At 39.7% G+C, this 24,371-nt stretch overlaps 1 protein-coding gene across 2 annotated transcripts; it reads left to right on the top strand.

Moving 5' to 3' along the window:
- Positions 1-2,606: 2,606 nt before the first annotated feature.
- ABHD8 (abhydrolase domain containing 8) lies at positions 2,607-15,836 on the top strand. Of its 2 annotated transcripts, none has more exons than XM_053465763.1 (5): positions 2,607-2,881; positions 12,147-12,887; positions 13,843-14,013; positions 14,243-14,459; positions 15,081-15,836. In XM_053465763.1, exons 2-5 carry the CDS (start codon positions 12,151-12,153, stop codon positions 15,216-15,218), a joined length of 1,263 nt encoding a protein of 420 aa, XP_053321738.1. In that variant the 5' UTR covers positions 2,607-2,881; positions 12,147-12,150; the 3' UTR covers positions 15,219-15,836. The 2 variants fall into 2 exon arrangements, with proteins under 2 accessions (XP_053321738.1, XP_053321739.1); XM_053465764.1 differs by lacking the exon at positions 2,607-2,881 and adding an exon at positions 11,586-11,775.
- Positions 15,837-24,371: the final 8,535 nt, after the last annotated feature.

Genomic DNA, 24,371 nt, shown 5'->3' with positions numbered 1-24,371 from the left:
AACCCAAACATCAGAAGACCAGGGATGTCCGACCTCCCCAGCCTCATACATAGATACTGATTGTACTCTACTGATGGTGATCCTGACTGCAGTATGGAAATATAATAATATAATATATATATATTATATATAATAATAAATATATAATAATAAAGTATAATATATTAAATAAAATATACAATTTGATAACTGATTTGAACCATTTGTCCCATCTAGTCTACTACCTTTTATACAATTATTTCTAAGCATCTAACAGAGGGAGCTAAACAGACAACTCTGGAATAAGAAGAAAGCCTATACATATTTACAAATCCTATGCATAAACTTGTGTTTACAGGCTTTATCAAAGACTGTCCAGCCTGTGATGTATCAGTCGGTCGTTTTGCTCAGAGCTATTTGGTTGAGTGTATTCGTCATATCTGATTGGCTTATTCGGCATGAGCTAGGCGATGTCCTTGCTTTAGGTTTAAGGGTTGTATTTCTCATGCTGCAACTTTTTTTTAAAGTTCGTATTTAAGTCTTATTATTGAAATAATGATAATTGGTTGGTGCCAAACAGAAGCATCCAGGAGTAATATTCACTGATTAAACCAAAGTAGAATTTATTAGTGATCTTCTTTTTCTAAGCACATATGAATAGTTAAATCTCGATATCCAAAATTTTGGGTGGACAAAGAAAGAAATGGACAACATTGCATTAGAAAACAGCATTTTGGGAGGACATGCAAACAAATATAATTTGTTTACAAAAAAAAATGTTCTGATCTAAATTATCGTATTTGCTCGATTATAAGACAAGGTTTTTTACAGAGCAAATGCTCTGAAAAATATCCCTTGTCTTATATTCAAGGTCATCTTACAACCAGACCTCAAATAGAGGTCTGACTACAAGACTAAGATCCAGATCCTCCGCAGCGCTGCAGGGGACCTGGATCCTCTTCTCTGGCAGCCGGTGGAGGTCTGTGCGATGCACACGGACAACCCCCATTGCTGCCGGCACTTCCTCTGGGGCTTCTATGACAGAGTGCCAGCATCACATGACCTTCCGGTGCTCCACCATAGAAAGCAGAGTGGCATATAGGGGGTTAAAAGGCATATCAGGGAGGCAGAGCGGCATATAGGGGTGTATGAGGGATATCTGGAGGGGCAGAGATTCAAATAGGGAGTTAAAAGGCATGTCAGGGAGGCAGAGTGGCATATAGGGGTGTATAAGGCATATCTGGGGGCAGAGTGGCATATAGGGGGGTGTAAGGTATATCTGGGGGTCAGATGTGCATAACTGGGGGCAGGTTGGAAAATAAAAGGATATAAAAACAAAAAAAATCATTTTTCTCAATCATAGTTTTTATTTAATATGAGAAAATAGTATACTTTAAAAACTTTTTTTTCCTATAGGGTAGTCTTATATTCAGGCTCTTTCTTTTTCCCCCAAATTAATATTCACATTTTGGGGGGTCTTCTTATAATAAGGGTAATCTTAAAATAGAGCAAATGCTGTTTTATCCTAATCTGGTATTTATTATATATTATATGTAGCCAGAGGTCTGAATTTCCCCCAAATATAGTTTTAAACTATAACAGGAAGTTAGCATTTTCATGCATTCTATTAAAGAATGGATGGTTATGGTTCTAATTAAAAGAGCCATTAAAAGCTCCCAATCTGGCCCCTGTCTCCTAAACTGTTGCAACTCTGCATTATTTCTCCCATAAAAAGTTACTTTTCCTCTGTGATTCTTGAAGCAACGGGCAGAACCCACATGTTATTCAGAACTCATCTTCAATGACCCCCTGGATACTAACTATCCAGGGCCGGTTTCCAGGCTCCGCATCCTTTCCCTCTACCACACGGGAGCCACGAATATCATTCACTAGTGGTCTGTTTCCACGACACGAAAAATAAAAGGGCGTTTGAGAAACAGGCGCTTTTACTTTAACATAAAATGATACATTCAGAGGAATAATAAAAAGGAGACAACTTCATGAAATTATTATTATTGTTATTAACAGAACACAGAAGTGGGTTAAGGCGTTATTTTTAATAGAACAAGCTATGAAGAATTAAACATCCATAAATTGTAATGTTAATGGTAATGATTCCTATCTTATCTATGAGGTGAGAAAACAATGAAAGGTAAAACACAGACAAATACTAAAAGCAAAGGTAATAATAGTAATAGATTTGAATTAACCCCTTAAGGACAATGGGCGATCCCTAAACCCATTGAAAACAATGCATTTTGAGCCCCTACATGTACGGGCTTTGTCATTAAGGGGTTAAATAAAGGGACTGGGATGTGGTTGTAAATGTCTGATGTTTAATAATGTTGTTATGTCATATCTGCATGACAGAAACCCGCTCTATTACTTTCATTGCAAAAATAAACATCGTATTGCAGAAAAATGGGTCCTTTCCGGCAGAGAAGGGGTTAGCTGTCACATCCTGTAGAAGAGATTCGGAGCAGCATGGTTACTAAGTTGCTCCGTGTCTTTCGCGCAGCCCTATTGGCTGCTGCTGCCTGCCCGCAGTGGATGCTGATAGGAGGTTTATTCCGTCCGCTCCGCACACACCTCCAGGGAGGGATTCCTTGGGATTCTGGATGGCAACAGCGTGCAAGGCGGCCGGAGAAAGCGTAAGATGTTTTGGGGGGCGTAGCGCTGCGCTGAGATGGGGAACACCAAGCAGAATCCCCCGTATTCACCATCACATTGCGCATTGTACGTGAAGCCTCACGCACTGGGTGCAGGAGAAGAGAATTAGCCTCAGCAGCTGATTTGCGCTGCAGGATTTGCTCTCTTTATCCGTCTCCCACCCACATCCCAGCCTGAAATAAATCCGTCCCGCCGATTCTATCAATTCTCTACCTTCTCGCAAACAAACAAGGTAAGCGATCGCCTTTTACACGCGCTGGAATCGCCTTTATGTATTTCACGCATGCGTTGCACTGTATCTGGAATTTTGTGTGTATTTATGTATATATATATATATATATATATATATATATATATTTGTGTGTGTTTATATATATATATATATATATATATGTGTGTGTGTGTGAATGTCATGACATTTCTGCTTCTGGTCCAAGGAACTTTAACCCTTGTTTTGCCTAGCGTCCTGGATAAGCATCACATAATGTGCAGACCATTCTCCTAGCCCCTCAGTTGCCATTGATCTTGACCCAGATAAAAGCATGTAATAGTTAGTTGCTCCCAGACTGTACTAGATGCCAGTTTATTCTGTTAGATGTGATGATTCATACTCAGTATCTGACCTACTTATCTGAGAGAAGGTGATGCAAGGGACTCCAGCTCTGCAGATTGCTAACATAGAACATAGACATAGATTTCTAATAAAGCGCTTGGCGATGCTTTTTTTTACAGGGTTTATAAATGCAGTTGGTGAGCTGTACGCTTATGTTAACTAGGGCATGCAGTGAATGCGCACTATTGATTACATGCAACTATCAGGGGTTTCTAGGATCCAGTAACCAGATCTGCATTAATACTCCTTTATGGACCTGCGCTTGATGCCAAGTTACATGCCCTGATTGCTTCCCAATGCGCAGAACGCAAAGAAGCAGAATGACTACCCACATACTTGGCTAGCTGTCTGTTGCCCTTTGCCTGCCCCACTGCTACTGGCCAAATTTAGTGGTAAATCCAATAAGCATATACATTTTTTTGAAAGAAAAGACAACCATCTGCCGTAGAATTATCAATCAGAAACCTTGACGGCAATGAAAAAAATGCAGATGTATTTGAATAAATTTGATGTACTTTTAAGCAGGAGCAACAAGAAACTATTTAACTAGAATGGACCTTGCCAAACTAACCTTTTAGAAGTGAGGTTTTGTTGGATGAAATTCCTCAGCAAAGTGATGTGGAGTTTAACAACAATAAATACAAGACTGTGCATTTGTAAAAAGAAACTATCACAGTGCTGTTCATGCTGCTATTTGTATATTTCCAAAAGGTTACGTTTTAATGGCACTGATGGAAATCTGAATGACATGCATTGTTAAGTAGCAACTTAATTGTTTCCCTACCCTGTTGCTTGTCAGTGTTTAGAATTCTGCTAATTAGGAATAAAAGGAATAGGTAGGAGGTAACTGTTCAAACATTCAGCAAGAGGCTACTGGTGACCTCTTGGTGAAGGTTTGTTGGACAAAATAGTATATTATACAGAAAATATGTCAGAGTTATTTGTCTGGGCTTGCCCCAGGCATTAAGTACCAGCTTCTCTTGACTCAGGGTACTTTATGCCTGGGGGCAAGCCCAGATAAATAACTCTGACATATTTTCTGTATAATATACTGTTTTGTGGCTACCAGCAGGACTGGGCTACATGGAGTCACTATAACAAGGTTGTCTCCCTTGTTAGCAAACAAGTGCATGCAGGAGGGGGCTTTAGGCACAGGGTTCACAGAAGGTTCAAGAATCCTTACAGTCAGCCTTGGCTAGCTTCTTGGAATGCTGAAGTTATAACTTAAATAGTAGCAGAAAGCATATAAACATTAAGCCAGTTGTGCAATTATGTGCACGTTATGCTATGATTATATGTTGTTTATAACTCACAACCCTATAATAATACTAATACTTTATAAATTAGTTTATAAATGTATGCCCTTGCAGGGATCGTAACAATAAAATTCAATGCTTTCTCAGCTCTTATCTGCATGTTACCAGTTCTAGTCCTTCAAACAGTCCCGCTATTAACTCATAAATATCTGTATTGAGATGTACTTGGAGGAGATCAAAGATTTATTGTAAGACATGGGCACTTACTTGAAGGATTGGAGAGGGGGGGGTATTCTTCTTCTTTATATACACCCAGAACTGCAGTACTCTGGACACCTATAACTGCTGGCGTTATCCGTGTGTGTTATAGCAAACATATAGTGTATACATAAATACATAAGTAACACCTACGGTGGCCGTATGATCAATTTGTTTCCTGGAGACATTTTATTTTTACATGTTGCTAAGCAGGATCCATAAAATGCTGTTATGGGGGGGATGCATAAACTTGATTAAGTAATTACCATTATGTGATTTGATGCCCACGCTCAGTAGAGGATGGACTGAGTAGCTGCCAATGGTAGATGATACAGCAAAGTTTTATTTTTCCTTACAGTTGCAGCGGATCTGTCCGTTCAAATTTTGTTATACCCTTTGAATGTATGCATTGTTAGAAGCGAAGCGTAGATTGTTGGCGCTATATAAATAAAAGATAATAATAAATAAGAATTTGTCTCTTTTCCCAAATGCTCCATTTTACAGTTCTATACACTATGTTGTTCACAAATTAAAATAATGCATATATATATATATATATATATATATATAGTTGATTTTTTGTACGATGGAGGAAAATAATTAACAACTTCATCGATATGCAAATGTTTCCACATTTTCCCGACTAAGGTTAAAAAAGAACCAAGCTATCTGCATTTTTAATAAATTAATTTGTAAATGTGTAAAGGTAACAGCTTCTTCTTATTACCCATGTTGATATTAAATGTCTGAAATATTTCTACTCCATATTCTGGAACTATACAAGAAGAGAATTACTAAGAAATGCTCTACCTGCTGCGATACTGTAAATATTTTTGCATGCTTAGTCATAAAGGGGAAATACTTTGTATTTAAGTGTATTTCTGAAGTACTGACTGTTCACTTGCCTATTGTTTCAAATAAACCATAGCGAAGGAATAGAGAATTAGAAAAACACATTTACAGAGAAAGGTCATATAAACATGAAAACATGCAAAGTTCTCTTGTTTTTTTTACTGTTACTGTTCTGTCTAAACATTTGTCATTGACCCCAATTGGAAATGAGGGGGTCTATGGAGACTTATGGTCCCAAGAACCCCACCCCACCCCAACTTTCCTTTTTTAAATCGTATATCCTTTTATTCACTTCTCTTGTAGTTATCCCTTCTTTTTTAACCCCATTTTCCTCTAGTCTGAAATATCAGGACTGGCACTTAGCTGTTTTCATGGAAATCAATTTCTAGCTGTACTGGCATAATTGTGACAGGGTTTTCTAATGATCAATTAGCCTTTTAAACTTAAACTTGGGTTAGCGAACACAGTGTGCCATTGGAACATAGGAGTGATGGGAGTGACAAAAGGCATCCGCATCCAAAGCCGATGTCCAATTCTATAAGCGGTGCTCCATACACAGGAAATGTTTTTTAAAGTCGTAGGTACAGTTTTAAAGTGGAAAGTTGCCAAAATGGGAAAAAAAGATGAAAAAAACCAAACAGCAAAAGGGACACCTACTCTCTGCGCCATATGCAAGCATAACAGTACTTTTGGACCAGGAGACAAGCATAAAGACATCAGGCAAGTGGGACAGGCCCTGCGTATGGACAGTGGGCAGATACGGATGACATTCATTCTTGTGTCGCTCTCAGGGAAATAATTGCTCCACGCACTGCGCATTTCCCTAGCAGACAAAAGCTTAATAAATGGATTTTATGTTCTCACACACAGGTAGGGGATACTTTGATTGACAAAGCCCTGAATGTCTATTCAGTAGAGATTAACCTATAATTCTCTGCTGGCTGGAGAGAGGGGGGGGTAAATGCTGTCACTGGAAAGGAAGGGGTTAAGGTTGTATGTTATGAAAACAACATAAAGGCAAGGCTATTTGTAGTTTGTATGACGTACAATCCATACAGTTAAAATACACATAAACATACATGGATGTGAATGCTGGGTAAAATGGTAGAAGTCGAGGATTTTGCTTCACAATGTTGCATGGGGATAGTGGTGAGAAATAAGCATGCACACAGGGTTAATGATGTGTATACTGTTTTATGGAGCGTTGAATAGAGTGTAGAGATGCTAGTTGGGGGTGACAGTAGAACGTGTCTCTGACAGCGTGTAGGGGGCAGCAACCAATAGGATAAGGTTAAATGTTGCCATGGCATCTACACAAAAACGGCCAATGAAGGAGCAAGCTTCAGGGCAGATACAGCAGCGGTTCAGTAAGAATCATCACTTGATTCTTCCTTATGTCGGATTCCTTGCAGCCTTTCCCCCCTTTTGAATGGGTTTGTTGCCCTGTCTGTTATCTTATATGAATAAGATATTAATTAATGTGCAGAACCATCACCTTCAGCACATTAGGTGTGTTCTGGATTCACAGGTCTGCGGTAACAAGTCAGTCGTTTTAACAATCCCAGCTGGCTACAGACCTTCACCTTCTCCTTGCCAATATATAGGTCAGAGCTCCGTTTAGAAGCTGGGTTTATATGGGTATTTTTAATCCATGAATTATCACATCTAGCACACACTGTTCAGTGATGGTGACTAATTATGTACCACAACTTTCAAGAACATTTCAGTAGAGTACAAAATGAAACCCTGTGTCCCCTTTTATATTAACCAATATATTGCAATGTATTAATTAGCATGCAAAATCTAAGTATTTACCTTGTTCCAAGCATGCTTTGCGTTACTTCAATCAACCTGGTCTCTTATATAATCAACACTAGGGTCTATAGGCAATCGTTAGAATTTGGTCCACCCACAGGTTCAACATGGAGGCCCTACTCTGTCTAGCGCCTCTTTATTTTAGGGTGTCTTCTTCACCCTCCCACCATCTCAGTCTTTTCCTCTAGCCTTAAACAGACAAGGTTGTTCGTAGGGTAATCAAATTAAAAAAGTACTGTTGGCTGTTGATACATAGGTTACCTCCTTTGGGCCCCCAAACAATGGACAACTGCCCATTTTCCCTGCCGTAATGATAACTGACTTTATCATTTCAAGCCGACAAAACCCTGACCAGATATATATTTTTTTAAGTCGCATGTATTACTTCCGCACTGTTCCTAAATAAAATGTACATTTCTAACAGAGTGTTAGATGTCTTCTTGTTAGATAAGCAAAATGTAGGTCACTGACAAAGAACAGTCTAGGCCAAGTGGTCTTTTCCTCGTGGATACAGTAACTATGGTGACTGCATCCTGTAACTATGGTGACACAATCTCTGTGAGCTGCATCCTGAAGTGATATTTCCACGATAACTTGGCAGGGGGGAAATTGACAGCAGTCTGCTTCTGAGTGCATTGTATTAACACCTTCCATGTAGTGAAATAAAACAAATTAAATATATATATATATATATATATATAGACTAATGTGCAATTACTGAATTCCATCAAGTTATCTGCTCCTGTTTATTTATTCAGATTTATGATAAAATAAGAGTACATGAGTGTCTGTATAATGTATTTAGTGGAAGAGGGTGGAATCTGGTTTTATTGGGTCCTTAGAGACTCTGCTGTCTTAAATACATTTTTGGCGCTGATCTATATGGTATTTTTCATCTTTATTAGTAAAGTCAAGTCATTGTGATAAATGTTCCTAGAATGCTGCTATACCATGGGTCGTCTCTGGTAATGGAGGCTAATTTAGGTGCAAGTCTGGTTTGTAAAGCACAATTTGCAATGTATTTGGAGACTCAACCCCTTATGTGTGTAGTACTGATGAGCGTAATAGCCTTTTAACATCCATTTAAACTATACAATGCTTTTAACGGCCTCCTGCATCGTAATGTGTGCAGCGCACTTTAACGATAACTCTCTATAGAGCTGTGCTGCCTCTAAGTGTGCTGAGACTCCAGCAGTTATACGCCAACATGATGGCACCTGATCAACATATATCCTAGCTGAGGCCATTCTCCTGCCTGTCCTGCCTTTTCATTGCTGGATCTTGGCAGGTATCCTGTGGGGCTTACCAGGAAATCACAGCCAACACCCTACCTGTTAAATTGAAGGAAGAGACCATCAGCAGTGCCTTGGAAATTCAGTATACCAGTATACAGTAATATGCTGGCGCTGCATCTCTTACACAAAATGCCAACATCCAGCCTAAAAATAAGCATCCTAGTTCCAGCCACAACACTGCAACACTTTTTTTTCTCTTTCTAAATTATATTGATGAATTTAAGTGCCCTTATCAAATGATCACGTTTCTGTTACTTTTAGATATAGATAAACCATTCCCTGGATTTATTATTTATATGATCTCATAAATCTGAATGGCTGAGAGCTTTAAAAGCGTTTACAACTAAATCTGGAAAGGTTGTCAGAAAGGCTTCATACAAGTTTGTTTGCATTAGGCTTAATTTCGACATTTATGTGTAATCGATCATTTAAAAAAAGGCGTTATCTGGTAGTAATAATAATAAATAAATAATAGTCCATTCATGACCAAGCAGGGGAGGCCTGGTTTCTTCTGGCTGGCAGCAGGGTCAGGTAAAGCCAAGTGGCCCCATAGGCCCCTTGCCCCCTCTGGTAAGTTACATACATACTGACAACTGTGTTGTAGTAAACAATGCATGAGACTTATAGTGAGGGCCGCCAAGCTCTTGTTACACATACAGTAATATATTTACGCACACACTACGACACTGTACCATTCTTACACACAGTAACATAATTATACACACAGTAACATACTAGTATACACACACACTAACATACTTACACACATGGTAACATGTACACATGCACATACAGTAACATACTAACATACATACTTACACACATGGTAACATTTACACATGCACATACAGTAACATACTTACACACACTCTAACATAAACACAATAACATACTTACACCCATGCTAACAAACACACATATACTAACATACTTACACACAGTAACATGCACATACACTAACATAATTAAACACACACTTAAAGAGATACACACACATACTTAAACACACACACTAACTTGAACACATACACACATACTTACACCCCCCACCCCCCCTAACTTTGTTGTCCCAGCGAGAGCTCTTCTTCTCCCTCACAGTCTTCAAACGATGGCTACGTCTGAGTGTCGGGAAACGGCATCATATGTACGTGTGTGTCTGTACATATATATATATATATAATATATATATATAAAATATATATATATTGCTACTAGTGCTGCACAACTGGATATCACCTTGGGGTCAATACATATTTTAGTTATTTTTCTTCTGACTAGTGGGTAATGTCATGGTAACATTGCAGGGTTTCCTATAAATAACTTTTATTTTTATTTTACTACAGTTTTTTTCCTTCACCACGGTATGCATGATTAGTGGCGAGGACAGGGTCAACAGCATTCAGTGTTACACCTAATCTGTCAGCTAATAGTTATCTCTGTCATCTGTTAAAAGGGACACGTAAGCTATAATATGCAGTTCAATGCGTATCATTCACCCTTGAAAATGCATGGGGGTATTCTGCAGAATCCCCCGTATGCATTTGCCCCTTTTGTCCCCACCCCCAGCTATAAGCTGTTGAGAAGATGTGTTATGATGATGCATTCTAGTAGTATCAGAGTATCGGAGATTAGCCATGTGCTAGTGGAGTTCTGGGCAGCCCTGTCAACAAAGGATGGTTTTAAAAGAAGAAAATTGTAGTAGTGATTTGGGATAAGGTGAATGTGAATATTGTCACTGTATTTAGTGGGGTCTTATCTCCTCTGCGTCTGGATCAATGGTGTGACAATTTAGATGGACTAACAATATCTGGCAGTATGGTATTTACCTATGACAACCTCCTTTCCCCTTGAGGATGAGCCGAAGGGCACTCAGCCACCATAACTTTGCTGCTTACCAAAGTACTGGCTACCAAAGGAATGTCAGGAACAAATAGATAAATCATCATTATCAGACCAGGGTTCAGTACACAAGAAAAGCCAAAGTTTAGTACACAGGAATACAGATCAGACATGGTCAGGGTCAAGCCAAAGTTTGTTACAATAATCATAATAAGGTTAGAAGCCACTAAATTATTTGAACAGGTAAAGAATAACAGAACAGAGGAAGTACCGGTATATAAACCATTTTACTGTCAGGTGACAATGAGAAGAAAAGATCATAACCCAGGACTCCTTAGCCAAACAGGTTGGTAAGTGCCAAGCTGATTGGCTGTCAGACTGCATCCAAGGTCACAGCCTGAGTAAGTGTGTGACAAATGGCCCTGTAACTTTGAGAGTTCAGTAGCAACCCCCTGTTCCGCATCTTGCTGCAAGAGTCCTGATATGCTATTTTGGCCAAAGGACAAGTCTGTATTGGAGATAGTTGACAGCTGGCACAACAGTGATAAATGGCATACAGCATGTGTATATCTGTAAGCAAAAACAACGGAAGGATTTCTCAAGAACTTAGTTATTTAAATCTGTTAGAAAATACATTACATTTGTGTTTAAGCAGAATATCATTATGCAGTTTATCATTAAGTTTTAAATTATGATTTTGTGTCCCAGGAGATAGTGTTTTTTTTGCAATGCATTTTGGCCCATAAATTTGCATTGTAAATTAGAACAGGCAGAACATTGTGTATTGAGGGGGCGAAAGTTGTTTCGTGTCTTGTACTGCATTCTAACATGCATAAGCAACTGATACCTTTTTCAGAACATTACACATATATTTTACACACAAATAGAAATGCTTACATGCATTATTAATAACATAGAGCTGAAAGGTTTAACTAAGTTTTTTTTGTTTTTTTTTATCAATCTTATTTCTTAATGGCAATTATTTCTCTTCTGACAGAGCATGTTGTAACATATGCATACACATGTCATGTGTGATGCAGAGCTGTAAATAAGGCTCTTGGCGCCTTGGACAGGGATGAAGGTCCTGCCCGCGCTGACACCACATCTGCTTATGGAAGCGGAAGGAGGTACAGGAGAATTATAGTTGGGCCACTCAAGTGTGCCCCTGACCTTACTGAACCTGGGGCAGGTGTCTCAGGTGTGATACTTTACCACCTTAAGTCTACTATGGCACATGTAGTAAGAATTCATTCATTTCTTTGTGATTAAGTTAACCACAGTTGTAACCCTTCCAAGTAAAAGTTACTGGCATTGAAAAGGGCAATGAGATTCTCCATGAGGACATGTCTCACATAAACAATAGTTTATAACAATATAGTTTTTTTTGTAATTTTCAGTTAAAGGGAATAAATATATGATTTATGGTTTCTTATGCCTGTATGCATACTACCAATCCATAAGTATGCACAAGACAAGATTATAATTCATACATTTCAGGTGATCTTGGCTGTACAAAAAATATGTGAAGACTGTCCCTGATCTTTCCCGTTTCACGCTTTCTTCTTGCAGGACCATGCTGACCAGCATAGCGGAACGTATTATGTACTGCCTGACTGGCAAGACTCCGAATTCTGTTGGTCCTGTGGATATCTCGGAGACCAGTGATGGCTATGATTATTTAGAGGTGAAACCTGGCAGGGTCCTAAGAGTACGTCATATTTTGCCCATCCGGCCAGCAGGTGGAGAAGAAGTAGAATGTGAAGAAGGGAAAAATCCAGGACAGGGGTTGATCCACTGCAAACGTCGTATTACTGTCTATCGTAATGGGCAGCTGGTGATAGAAAACCTTGGTGCCGCTCTTCGATCTGAAATTCTTCATTGCCGAAATGGAAACTTAGAGCCTGTTGGGACAGTAGAGGTGGAGATGTCTGATTTCACTAGCTCTGGCACTGAAGGGGTAACAGGCAAAGAGTGTGATGCACCTTCTGGAAAACGAAGAAAACGCAAGCCAAAGAAGGTTGTGGTGGTTGATAGCCAAAGACAGGTAACTGGCTGTAAAGGCACCCATTCTGATGTGGTCTTGTTCTTTTTCCATGGAGTTGGAGGTTCTCTTGACATATGGAAGGAGCAGCTGGATTTCTTCTCCAAACTTGGCTATGAGGTAGTTGCACCAGATTTGGTAGGGCATGGAACCAGCTCTGTCCCACATATTGGTGCAGCTTATACCTTTTATGCACTTGCAGAGGACATGAGGTGCGTGTTCAAACGCTACGCCAAGAAGCGGAACATCTTAGTGGGACATTCATATGGGTAAATGAACTTGGCAATAAATAATAATAATCTCTTTATGTAGAGGTCAACTAGTGACAGATTAGCCTTTGAAATTAAGTTCACCATTTTTATATTACCGTGTTTTCTATTTATGTCTGAACACAAACTAAAATATTAATCCATAATAATTTGTGTTTTGTGTGAAACTCATTTTCAATGAGGTATCAGATATATGTGTTATAGAGAGTGCAGCTAGGAGGAAGCCCTGTGTGACCTGTCACACTGCATGATGGGGCTGTATGTAACATCCCAGATCTCCACAATTGGCCCATGGTTTCCAAAAACATTGTTGAGAACACATGTACACAGGGTGGCTGGCTTCTAGATCCAAACCAAATATAGGAGTCATTTTTTATTTTCCAAATCTTGATTCCCCCCATCCGTCACTAGCACTATACATATATTCACCAACACACGGTCACAATACATATACACACACGTAGCGTGACACTACAGTACATTACATGCACACTGACTCTAACACCACAGTACACACAAACACACAGTACCCCCTCCCTCTTACTTCCTCAGACCTGTCTGCACTGCTTGCGGGCTGCAGGTCTCTGCCTCTTGTGGTCACACAGGGTCACATAACGTGGGCACCTGGGTGCCATGCACCAACAGGCACCAGCCTCAGTGCCCCCCTGTTGCCAAGCTGGTATACTGGGCATAGCTCCCTGGTGCCAGGAAGTGATTTCTAGTCGCCATGACAACCTGGCACCAATGATTTGCCAAGCCTATTAGGTGACTATATTTTCTAGTTACCAGCACTGAGATTGTCGCCACAGATAAAATATCAGGGAGTGGCACACTTGAAAGGGTTAGATAAAGTCAGACAAAATTTTTGAAGAACAAATGCAGCATAACATGTGATGTAGCTATTTTGTTAGGGCCTTCTCTTATTTTTGTATGTTTTTTTTTTCACTCTCTATAGAGTCTCCTTCTGCACTTTCCTAGCCCACGAATATCCTGACTTGGTCCACAAGGTGGTCATGATAAATGGGGGTGGTCCCACTGCACTAGAGCCCAGCCTGTGTTCCATCTTTAATATGCCGACGTGTGTTCTGCACTGCCTGTCACCATGCCTCGCCTGGAGCTTTCTCAAGTAAGTTATCTAACTGTTGGGTTCCCTTTGTAAGCTTGCAAGCCTTGCCATCAAGGCTCATATCTTTATATGGTTGTGCCTCCCAAAGATAGAGTTATAGTCAAAAAAGAGATCTGTTTTATGGCGTTGGTGGATAAGTTAACACATAAAATACTGATAGATGTTTTTTTGCATTTGGTCTTGTAATGCAACTAGGTTTGTTGTTGATTATCTTCATTTCTTCTGCTAGGGCTGGCTTTGCCCGACAAGGTGCCAAAGAAAAGCAGCTCCTCCGGGAGGGTAATGCCTTTAATGTGTCATCCTTCGTCCTACGCGCCATGATGAGTGGTCAGTACTGGCCAGAAGGGGATGAGGTATATCATGCAGAGCTCACTGTCCCAGTCCTTCTGGTGCACGGGATGCACGACAAATTTGTTCCAATAGACGAGGATCAAAGAATGGCAGAGGTACAGAATCCTTTGTCACTGTTATAACACAGTGTCTTTTATATCCATGTCTATATATTGTGTACTATCACTTGCATTGGCTCTGTGTGAAAGCTACATGTATCTACTATTAAATGTATGTGATAAGTTCAATATGGGGCTCGGGCTTTTAAAAAATTGGTTTGTTTTACTAATGGAATGTATGGGGGCATATTTTTGTATTTTACCATTACATTATGTAATCAAATTCACTTACTGTAGACTACATATCTGTGAATAACTAAACTCTACTGAACACTTGTGACACCCCTGTTTCTGTCTTGGTTACCTTCTTCAGAGGGGACAAGACGTTCCAGTCCTCCCTTAGATTTTACCAGGGGGAAATTAATGGGCTACATATAAATTTAGGGAGTTCCTCTGTGGCTTTAAGTGGGTATTTTTAACTTAAATCATATTTGTGTAACTCTTTCAGAGATCATGGTAAAAATAATAAGATGGATAACATCAACTATAACAATGCAGTTTATCTGCATAGTACATGTGTTAATGAAAAGTAGTTGTTGAAAAGTTGGTGGTAATATGGAACCATGTGGCTTGGTGTACAGTTCTTGTTGCTAATAGGAACTTTCCCTTTACCCACAGATCTTGCTGGTATCTTTTCTAAAGGTGATAGAAGAAGGCAGTCACATGGTCATGCTGGAGTGCCCAGAAACTGTTAATACTCTACTCCACGAGTTCTTCCTATGGGAACCAGAGGGGCAGAATGAAGGAGTAGAGTAAGGTGGAAGAGAGTGAAGATGATGTAAGATCAGCAGGAGACAGAAGGGAGATTTATCTGGTGTTAATTCAAATAGTGGAGGTGTTCTAAGCTTGAGAAGATGCACTGGGGTCTACATATTGGCCAAGGTGTTTGGCAAAGAGGAAGGTTTAAAAGGAGAATACTGTTCCAGAAAATTCAGCAACCTTGTTTAGGGTTGAAGGTGTTGACAGTCTCTCGTTCATTTTCAACAATAAGTTGTTGGGCCTTTGAAAAGGTTTGGCTAAGATCCATCAATGGAACGCACATCGGACTGTTAAAGGAGGGTGGTTTAAAAACAACTTGAAATCATTTTACAAATACCGAGAAGTGGAAGAGAGAACTTACGTGGCAACATAATCTTTATCTGTGCTAACGAAAACAAAGATGTTAAATTAAAACTTCTAAATATCTGTCTCTGAACTTAGGTAATCACAGTTTACCCCTTTAATGGCAGGGAAGAACTGCAGGCAGTACATGGGCTACATTAGTCAGAAAAAAATCCATATTGCGTATTAAACCCAGTGGGCAATAAAATGTCTTTAATGTAGAAATGATGTAGAAAATAACTGTACAAATAAAACAAAAATGTCTATATCATATTTTCTGTGACGTGTAAGATCGATGCCATTTTTTTTTTTGGTTGCAGACGATGGGGGGGTAATGTAATATATATATATATATACCAAGTAAATATGTGATTTAATAATATTTTGTTTGCTTGTTTTTTTAACCATTCAATCCTTAGAAAAATATAAAAAGCCCAGACCTTGTATTACATAAAAAAAAGTTAGATTAATTAGTTCATTAATAGAAAAGTAATTTTATAGGATAACGTATATTGCAGGATCCACCATTACTCATGATATATTCTGGTTTCTATATAACTTGATGGAATATACTCTGTTGGTCCAGGTACACTTAGTCTCCCTAATGATGTGCACATTTCAGTTATTAAAAAGAGAAGATTGAAGGACCTCTTGGTGGATCCATGAGAAATGCCCATTACGGCTGATTGAAAAAAGTGGTCCTGTCACAGACGACATCATGATATAGGTGTATGAAAAACGACAAATGAAGAAAGGGCCTTAGAGATCTTTTAAGCTTTCTACATCTTACTCTATAAATATGTTGAGCAACTAAATAGAATTGCCAAAACCAAATGATTTTGATGTATGATTCCTTCTATTTTCTGTGTATATTTCACTGCAACTTCCCACATAAAACCCATCCTGTTTTTCATACAACCACTCCCCATTTTCCAAGGGAGCAACTTGGATAGTGACTTGTTAGATTACAAAGTAGAGAGGGTCAGTAAACGCTTACAGCAAATAATCTTATTTTAAAATGCAGCACTGGTAACACATGTTCTACCTCACTATCTAATGCTAGTTCACCTTTCTTTAACACTTTGTAAAACTGAGAAAACGAAATTGTTGATAATGGCAAAAACCACCTTTACAATCTTACCAAAGAATTACATTTCTGGCAGTTTACCAAACTAACAATGTTTATAACACAAAATTACTGCCATTTCTCTAGAATAATCTTGCGAGCAGGGCCCTCTCTGCCTACTTATCAGTTTTTCTTATTCTGTTATACACCATTCAGTGATAACATTATGACCACCTGCCAAACATTGTATAGGTTCTCTTTTTGCCGCCAAAACATCCCTAACCTGTCAAGGCATGGACTCCAATAGACCTCTCACCCCCAGCTGTTGGTTTCTGTTTTTTCCCCTTTTTATCCAGTCACCCTTTTTTAACACTTTAAGCACTGTTATAGCCTATATCAGGGGGTATTCAAGTTTTTTCTGCGGTGGGTCACTTCATCAGAAATGTATGTGTACATGGGATGCACTCACTTAACAAAATATACAGAATGACTTCTATCATTATATAGCATGCCAGACACAGATGGTGGCACAGCATAACTCCTGCGACTATATACTGAGCCAGATATTGACAATGATGCAGCATAAGTAATGTTTCTTCCTTCCAAGTGGCTGGATGGGGGAGAGCCTGTCACCTTGGTTCTGCCCATTGCAGAAGTATTCCAAGAGGTCAGAATAATGCAGACAGGTTTTTGCTCCCAAATGCGTCTCTATTATTCTAGGCTTTTAGAGTACTTCTACAAAAGGGCAGAGTCATGGGAACAGCCCCTCCTCTGATTGAAGGACTTGGAGAGAGGCTGTTCCTTTTATGTAAGTACTGGTTCACTAAGAAGCAGACATGGGGGGAAGCGGACTGACAAGACAGAAGAGGCAAGAGAAGAAGCCGAGCTGTGGAAAATGAGATCGAGAGGTGGACGCAGTCAGCGGAGAAGATTAAGGAGACTCAGCCGGCACAGACTTAACCCCTTGCACTTACTCCCTACATGCTATTCACAGCGCATGGGTGTGGTGTGAGCTATGGTTGGAGTTGCAATTACTTCTTGAAATCTCATTTGGGCTGCAGGCTCGATGTTCCTTGCCCATATATATATATATATATATATATATATATATATTGTAGGGGACAGCTCACACATGGGGCGGCAATGACAGTATTCGCACAGGTTTCAAAAGTCAAGCGTGTTTATTTAGATGATGTAGGCACAGAGCACCTTGAAAATAAGACAAACTCTAAGCCTGTCCGGCTCTAACTAAACATTTGGATACCTCTCTACAAGCCTAAGGTCTGGCACAAAGCAAAGTAACAGGTTGTCAATGGGTAAAGTTTCATACCTGGTGGGCTGCAGCACTGGCTGTAGCTGCTCCCTGCCTCAGTCCCTCCTCCACCCTGCAAACCCAACAGCCCTCTCTTTTAAGGCTTCCTCCCCAGTAATGAGCATAGGAAGCCTCACCTGAGGGCTCCTGGGTTTGCTACCGTGCCTGGCTGAGGAAACCAGGTGAGATATATACCCCATCCACCACTTTCCCATACACTTTACCACAATATATATATATATCATCTAAGCTATCTGGACCCTAAAAGCATATTTCAGCATCCAACATTTGGATGCAAATAACTGTTATTACAGTAGATTACCACTTTTTCTTTTAGCCCATTCCTCACCACTTCTACTGTTAACCCAACCGTCTCGCTTTTTTTTAATTATTTGTCTCACATTTTTGCTCTTCTCTCTTCTTTTAAACTATTTTCTTTGTGAAGCATGGTCCTTCCTCTTCTCTCAAGCTTTCTCTCTGTCCAAGATGGTCCTCCCTCCTCTCCTCAGCTTTTGCTATCTGTCCTGCATGTCCTCTTCTTATCTCCCCAGCTCTCTTTGTCTAGCATGTTCTTTCCTCCTCGCCCCAGCTTTTTCTATTTGCACCACATGGTCCTTCCCTATTTTTCCAGTTTTTTTATAAATGTGAAGGGAAAATCCAGGGTAAAAGTTTATTCACTTTTTCGTAATGGTCAGCTGTTGTGTCACTCCGTTATCTATAATTCTTCACTTAAAGTCTGTTGGCAAATTGGAGATGTTTAACTCAGAGACTTAAGGGGTAACAGGTAAAGAGTGCAATGTTAAAGACAAGTGACGGTAAAGGCACTCATCCCTATAACCATTGAGGTCATTTGGTGGTCACATGGATGCAGCAGTAACATGTTTTAACAATAAGCAGTTAAGGTGTGCATATGAGCAGGGGAAAATTAGGTTTGAATTGGTTAGTGCGATGTTTAGTGCAGTTAATGGATCAAGATACAAGCAGCATGGCACAAAACAGCTACATTTACCCATAAAGGGACCTTAAAGGGATTGTTTAGTGCAGGGGTGTCCAAGTTTTTTTCTGCAGTGGGCCACTTCATCAGAAATGTATATGTGCATGGGCCGTACTTATTTTTCACTGAGAGAAAATATTGCCTTTAATAAGATATGCAGATTGAAATAAAGTAAATGACACAAAACCTTTACTTTTCCTCTCATTGATTTCTGGGCCTAGAAAGTTTTGTCCTCTGAAGTGACTACAAATTCAGGATTCTGGATAAGTAAAAATTAAATAGTTCCATTTATTATAGGGATGCACCGAGATGAAAATTCTGGACCAAAAACGAAAATTCAGGATTCGCTTAGCCGAAGCTGAAACCAAAAAATGACCACCTTCAAAAATAAAATGAAAAATAACCACACTTTTAATAAAAGTAACACACCAAAACTGTACAAAAAAATAATAACAATGTTAATATATATATGCATATGATTGTTAACAGCAACCTCAGGCATACCCATATTCCAGCATGTACTCGTTGCCTGGGCATGATAGGAGTGTGATTGCTGTTAACAATAATATATCAATTAATATCGTATTTTTTGTCCAATTTTGGTTTGTTACTTACTTTTAATAAAAGTATGGTTAACACACCAAAATTGGACAGAAAATTAAATAACAATATTTATATATGTATGATTGTTAACAACAATCACACTCCTATCATGCCCAGGCAACCAGGAAATGCTGAAACCTGGCTAGCTGCCCCCCTGTGTATTGATGCTGCCAGCAGTATGGGGTCTGCAGCCTCTCTGTGCCATGCCCCCCCACTTACACATACTTACACATTCATGTTATCACACACACTTATTCATATACTCATTCATTCACAGATTAATTCCCTCAAACACGCATACTCATTCATACTACCCTCCCCTAACCCCGCTCACAGACGTCCGCAGGGGCCGCTGATTACCTCTGTGTTGTTCACATTTTGTGCGAGCAACTTTTCTTGTACAGCACAGAGGAAGCAGGAATGGAGCAGTGTCATGTGATGTGATTCCGTTTCCCCTGTGCGGTATAAAAGACACTGCTCGCACACAGGTAAGCAGCAGGGCCTTTGCGATCCTGGTGGTGGGCTGCATTTGGCCCGCGGCCCGCATATTGGACGCCCATGGTTTAGTGTCACAGACAGAATCACCAAAGAAGAACGCAAATCAATGTGTACCACTTACAATTAGAGAGAAGCTGCAGCACAAGAGAAGAATGCCTCCAACGTAATAGGGCGATTTGCACCACTGGTTAGCTGTTAAAATGATGTGCACAGGATTCTTTTCAGAACCCCCATAACATTCAGAGTCAGAGACAGTTAGTATACCACATCAGAGACGTGTTCACCAAACACTTCTCTTGCATGGCAAAAATGTAACCATTATCACAATTACTTAAAAAAAAAAAAAGAGTACAAACTGTGGGTAAGGTGCTTTACCTAAAATCCTAGGGTCAGATATATTGTGTAATGTATGGAGGTTCTTACTGAACAGATAATGCTGCTTTCTATAATACAACCTCCAATAAAAACACAGGTCCGAGGTGGCCACTCTATTCTGCAAAGGCAAATGGATTTAAATCATCTCCATTTCTGCAAATTCTACAACTTCATCAAAGCTATATTCGTGTTCACTATATGAGTCAGACATTAACTGTGGTACAGAATAACTCTCATAACTATATACTGAGCCAGGCACTGATGGTGGTATGCTATAACTCAAACTCACTATATACTAAACCAGACATTGACGGTGGTACAGTATAACTCCTATCATTATATACTGAGTCAGACCAGTAACTTCAGGGGTCACATCGATCACAGCTGTGATGGGACCCCTGCCTCTAGGGGGCCTGGTACGACTCCTGCGACCCCTTGTTCCTGTCTCCTCTTACCGGTTCAAAATTATTTAGAAAGTAATTCAGTTAATTTCAAAGGGTTCACATACTTTTTCATGCAACTATTGCCTGATTACTGATAATTACTGATACTCCTTGAAAGAAACTCCATAGCTAAAACGGTGGTACCTACAACTGTGGTCAAGTTGGGTATCCTGCTTAGAATTAACACACATATGCTGATGAGAACCCCCAAGTGGCAAAGACAGAAGTGTTTGGTGATTAGTTGTTTTCAATGTAGAGTTGTGAGCACAACATGCTTTGCATGGAACTTGCCAGGGTCTGAGGAGTTTCCTACAAAATGAGTCAAAGAGGCCCTTGTAATTGGTTAGTGAACAACATATAACATATCCACTAATCCTCTACATAAAATATGTTTAGAAACTAATATCAGGGTTTTTTCTCTAGCAGAATATGCTATAAATCTGCCCTCCCAGGAGCGTCTCCAAGACCGCAGAAGTAGAGCATGCTCTGTATGAGTAAATCAATAAACATGGTCCTTGACCTTCTACAGTCATCTCCCAAGTATTCCATAGTGTCTTATTGGAACAATTTAATCAGCCCTTCTTACAATACATATATTGAAGGGGCGTGAGAAAACTAGAATTTGGCATAGAAAGGGGAAAGAGCAAATTTGGTGATACCTTTATTGTCTAACTGAAGTATAATGGATTGCAAGCTTTCAAAGCTATCTGGGTTTATTATATTATATGATATGATAATATATAATATAATATATGATATATAATTTTTATGCTCTTACGGACATTTAAAATCCTGGCGCCAAAGCTGCTGCATAGTGCGTACCGCATTAACCCTGTATTAACCCCTTCCACAAAAAACTGCAAAAAAGAAAAAAAAATTAACACGAAGAACGTACACGAATATTCGCCCGAACCGAACACAGGAACGGGGAATACTCGTGGAATACGAAGGTTTTTTCCCCCCACAAAGAGCTGGCCGCCGCCCAAGTCTTATATACAATATAAAGGCATTTGCCACAAAAAAAGAACCAATATAACAATGGCTGAAACGCAAATTAAAAACTAAACGTGCATACATTAATCTACAATTAACAATTTATCTTATTATTACTAAAGAAACAAATAAACTAATTTACACAAATAAAATTGTTATAAGAAAGGATCAGTGCTGCAACCTTTACTTAATTGCTTCCTAAAGTATATTTTTATAAAAATGTGCTTGACTGAATGATCCATATAAAATCCAGACTTTTCAAGAACATAAGGATTGCCAATAATCCGTACAGGATTAGTATTTTGACTGATTCGTGAGTTAGGAAACTATAGATTCGGGAGATTTTTCTCAGGTGTAGACGACGGGATTTGGTGAGTGACCGAAAATACTCTGCGCACCTCATTAAGTTGCTTAGTAAAAGTTATCGTCTGTTGATTTTAATGTAGCTTTTGCATAAAATGCATTTTCAGCCACTGTTAACACCAGTTATGATCATTGTGTTGAGGCCTTATGTCCTATTTCAACAAACCATCAGGTATCTCGGTTTACCATGCCAATTTCAATTTCGCCACTAGATGTCACCATTGACTATTGCTGAATGTATACTTCCAGATTATGATTGATTGTTTTATTTAGCGCCATCAAATTCCATAGCGCTGTACAATGGGGGGACAGGACAAAACAAGTAGTATGTAACATAACAAATTGACTTACAGAGACAACAGAAGAAGGCAAAAAACCCAGTTTGGCTCTTTCCAATTTTGCACTAACCAGGGAAAAAATTCCTTCTTGACCCCAAAATGGCAGTCAGATTTCTCCTTGGATCCATAAACTGTTTCCCCATAATTAAAGATTATATCCCCCAATATTATGTTTTTCCAAGTATTCATCCAGTTGCTGTTTTCTAAAACATTATATATATTTGCATTGTCAACAAGCCCTTTTTGAGCACCTAAGACTAATTGTGTACAGAAGGTCTTAATTCCTCATAAACCCAGGAAATGTTTCTCCTGAACAAATGCAGACCTTGATAACGTTACCGTCTCAACAGTTCAGGCAGGAATCTCTGTGCACAGACAGGTGGCAGAAGCCCGCACTGGGCTGTTTGACTCTTGCACTCCCAGTTGCAGATGGTAGTCTGCTGCAGTATTAACCTTCAAGGTTGTAGTTTACTTTACAGGCAAGAGCATACATAAAAAAACCCAGAAGAATAATAGGCAAGGGTAATTAATGTCCAGGCCAAAGTCAAAGGCGAGTCAGAAACCAAATAGGCTAAAACAAAGTATCAAAGGGGCAAGTTGGACCACGTAAACCAAAGTCCAAAGCCAAGGTTCACCTTGACCCAGACAAAAATCACCACAGGAAAATCTCAAAGAACAGAATGTTGGGAGCACCCTTGACAAAGGTCACTGGTGATTTAATTGGCTGCAGGTATGTCAGGAACTGGGCAAGGCACTGGGGAATACAGAAGGCAGTATACCCTTGGAGTAAGGATAAAGAAGTGAATCAAGTAAGTCTGACTTACCTCTTTATCTCCCTAATTTTTAGGAGGAGGAGAGGTTGAACAAGGTCACATAACATTGCACTGTGAGTAGTGAGAACTGCCACAGCTCGCAGGGCTGATGCTTTGCAGGGTAAGTGAGTTGCTTGTGTGTGTGTCTTTGTGTGTTACTGTGTGTGTGTCGTTGTTTCTTACTGTGTGTGTGTCTTGGTATGTTAGTATGTGTGTGTGTGTGGATATATCAGTGTGTGAGGATGTATCTTTGTCTGGTTTTGTTTGTGTGTGTCTGAGTATTTTTGTGTGTCCGTGGGGGAGGTATTTTAGTGTGCAAACGTATCTTTACGTATTTTGCCATGTTTGTTGGGTACATTAACGTGTAGGTATGGGTATTTTAATGAAAGCCTATGTGTCTGGGTATGTTAGTGTTTGAACATGTGTCTTTGTGTATGTTAGTGTGCAGGGCCGGCCGAAGACTTAGCGTCGCCTGGGGCGAAGTTTAAAATGCCGCCGGGGGGCGTCACTTTGCCGCCCCAAGCCCTTTTTTTTTTAAAGTGAAAGAGAGAGAAAGGGGCTTGTATTGCTGAGTGCCGGAAGATTACCTCATTTCTGGCGCTCAGCATTACAAGCCGGCACAGAGACCGAACAGGGAGACTCGCCGCAGGACTGCTGAAAGGTAAGTACAAGGGGGGGGGGTAAGGGTAGATAATAGGGAGGGAGGGAGAGGAAGGGTAGATGATGGGGGGGCGGCAGGGACGGAGGGAGAGGAAGGGTAGACAGGGGGGGGCGGCATTTTAAAATTCGCCCCAGGCGGCATCTTGTCTTGGACCGGCCCTCCATCTGCCTTGTAGATATCATGACTTCCAATGCCCCAACACTCAATGTAACATCTGCAATACCTTCTTTTTTTTTTTAAAAGTGTTGTGCCTTTTTTTACTATAAGCTTCATCTCTTATATCCATTTTACAATGTGGCTATGGAACAGGCTGCTACTTAGTTAGTCTAAAGATAGAAACATTATCATAG

This window comes from Spea bombifrons, chromosome 1 (genome assembly GCF_027358695.1).
Source record: "Spea bombifrons isolate aSpeBom1 chromosome 1, aSpeBom1.2.pri, whole genome shotgun sequence".
In the NCBI taxonomy this organism is placed as follows: domain Eukaryota; kingdom Metazoa; phylum Chordata; class Amphibia; order Anura; family Pelobatidae; genus Spea; species Spea bombifrons.
The sequence above is the reverse complement of the archived record's forward strand: the minus strand, read 5'-3'. Positions and strand labels throughout refer to the sequence as shown.

Excerpts from the sequence above, each read along its gene's own strand:
- ABHD8 (XM_053465763.1), top strand. The coding sequence starts at position 12,151 with ATGCTGACCAGCATAGCGGAACGTATTATGTACTGCCTGACTGGCAAG. Across the intron at positions 12,888-13,842 it reads TTAGTGGGACATTCATATGG|AGTCTCCTTCTGCACTTTCC; the intron begins GTAAATGAACTT and ends CACTCTCTATAG. Across the intron at positions 14,014-14,242 it reads CTCGCCTGGAGCTTTCTCAA|GGCTGGCTTTGCCCGACAAG; the intron begins GTAAGTTATCTA and ends TTCTTCTGCTAG.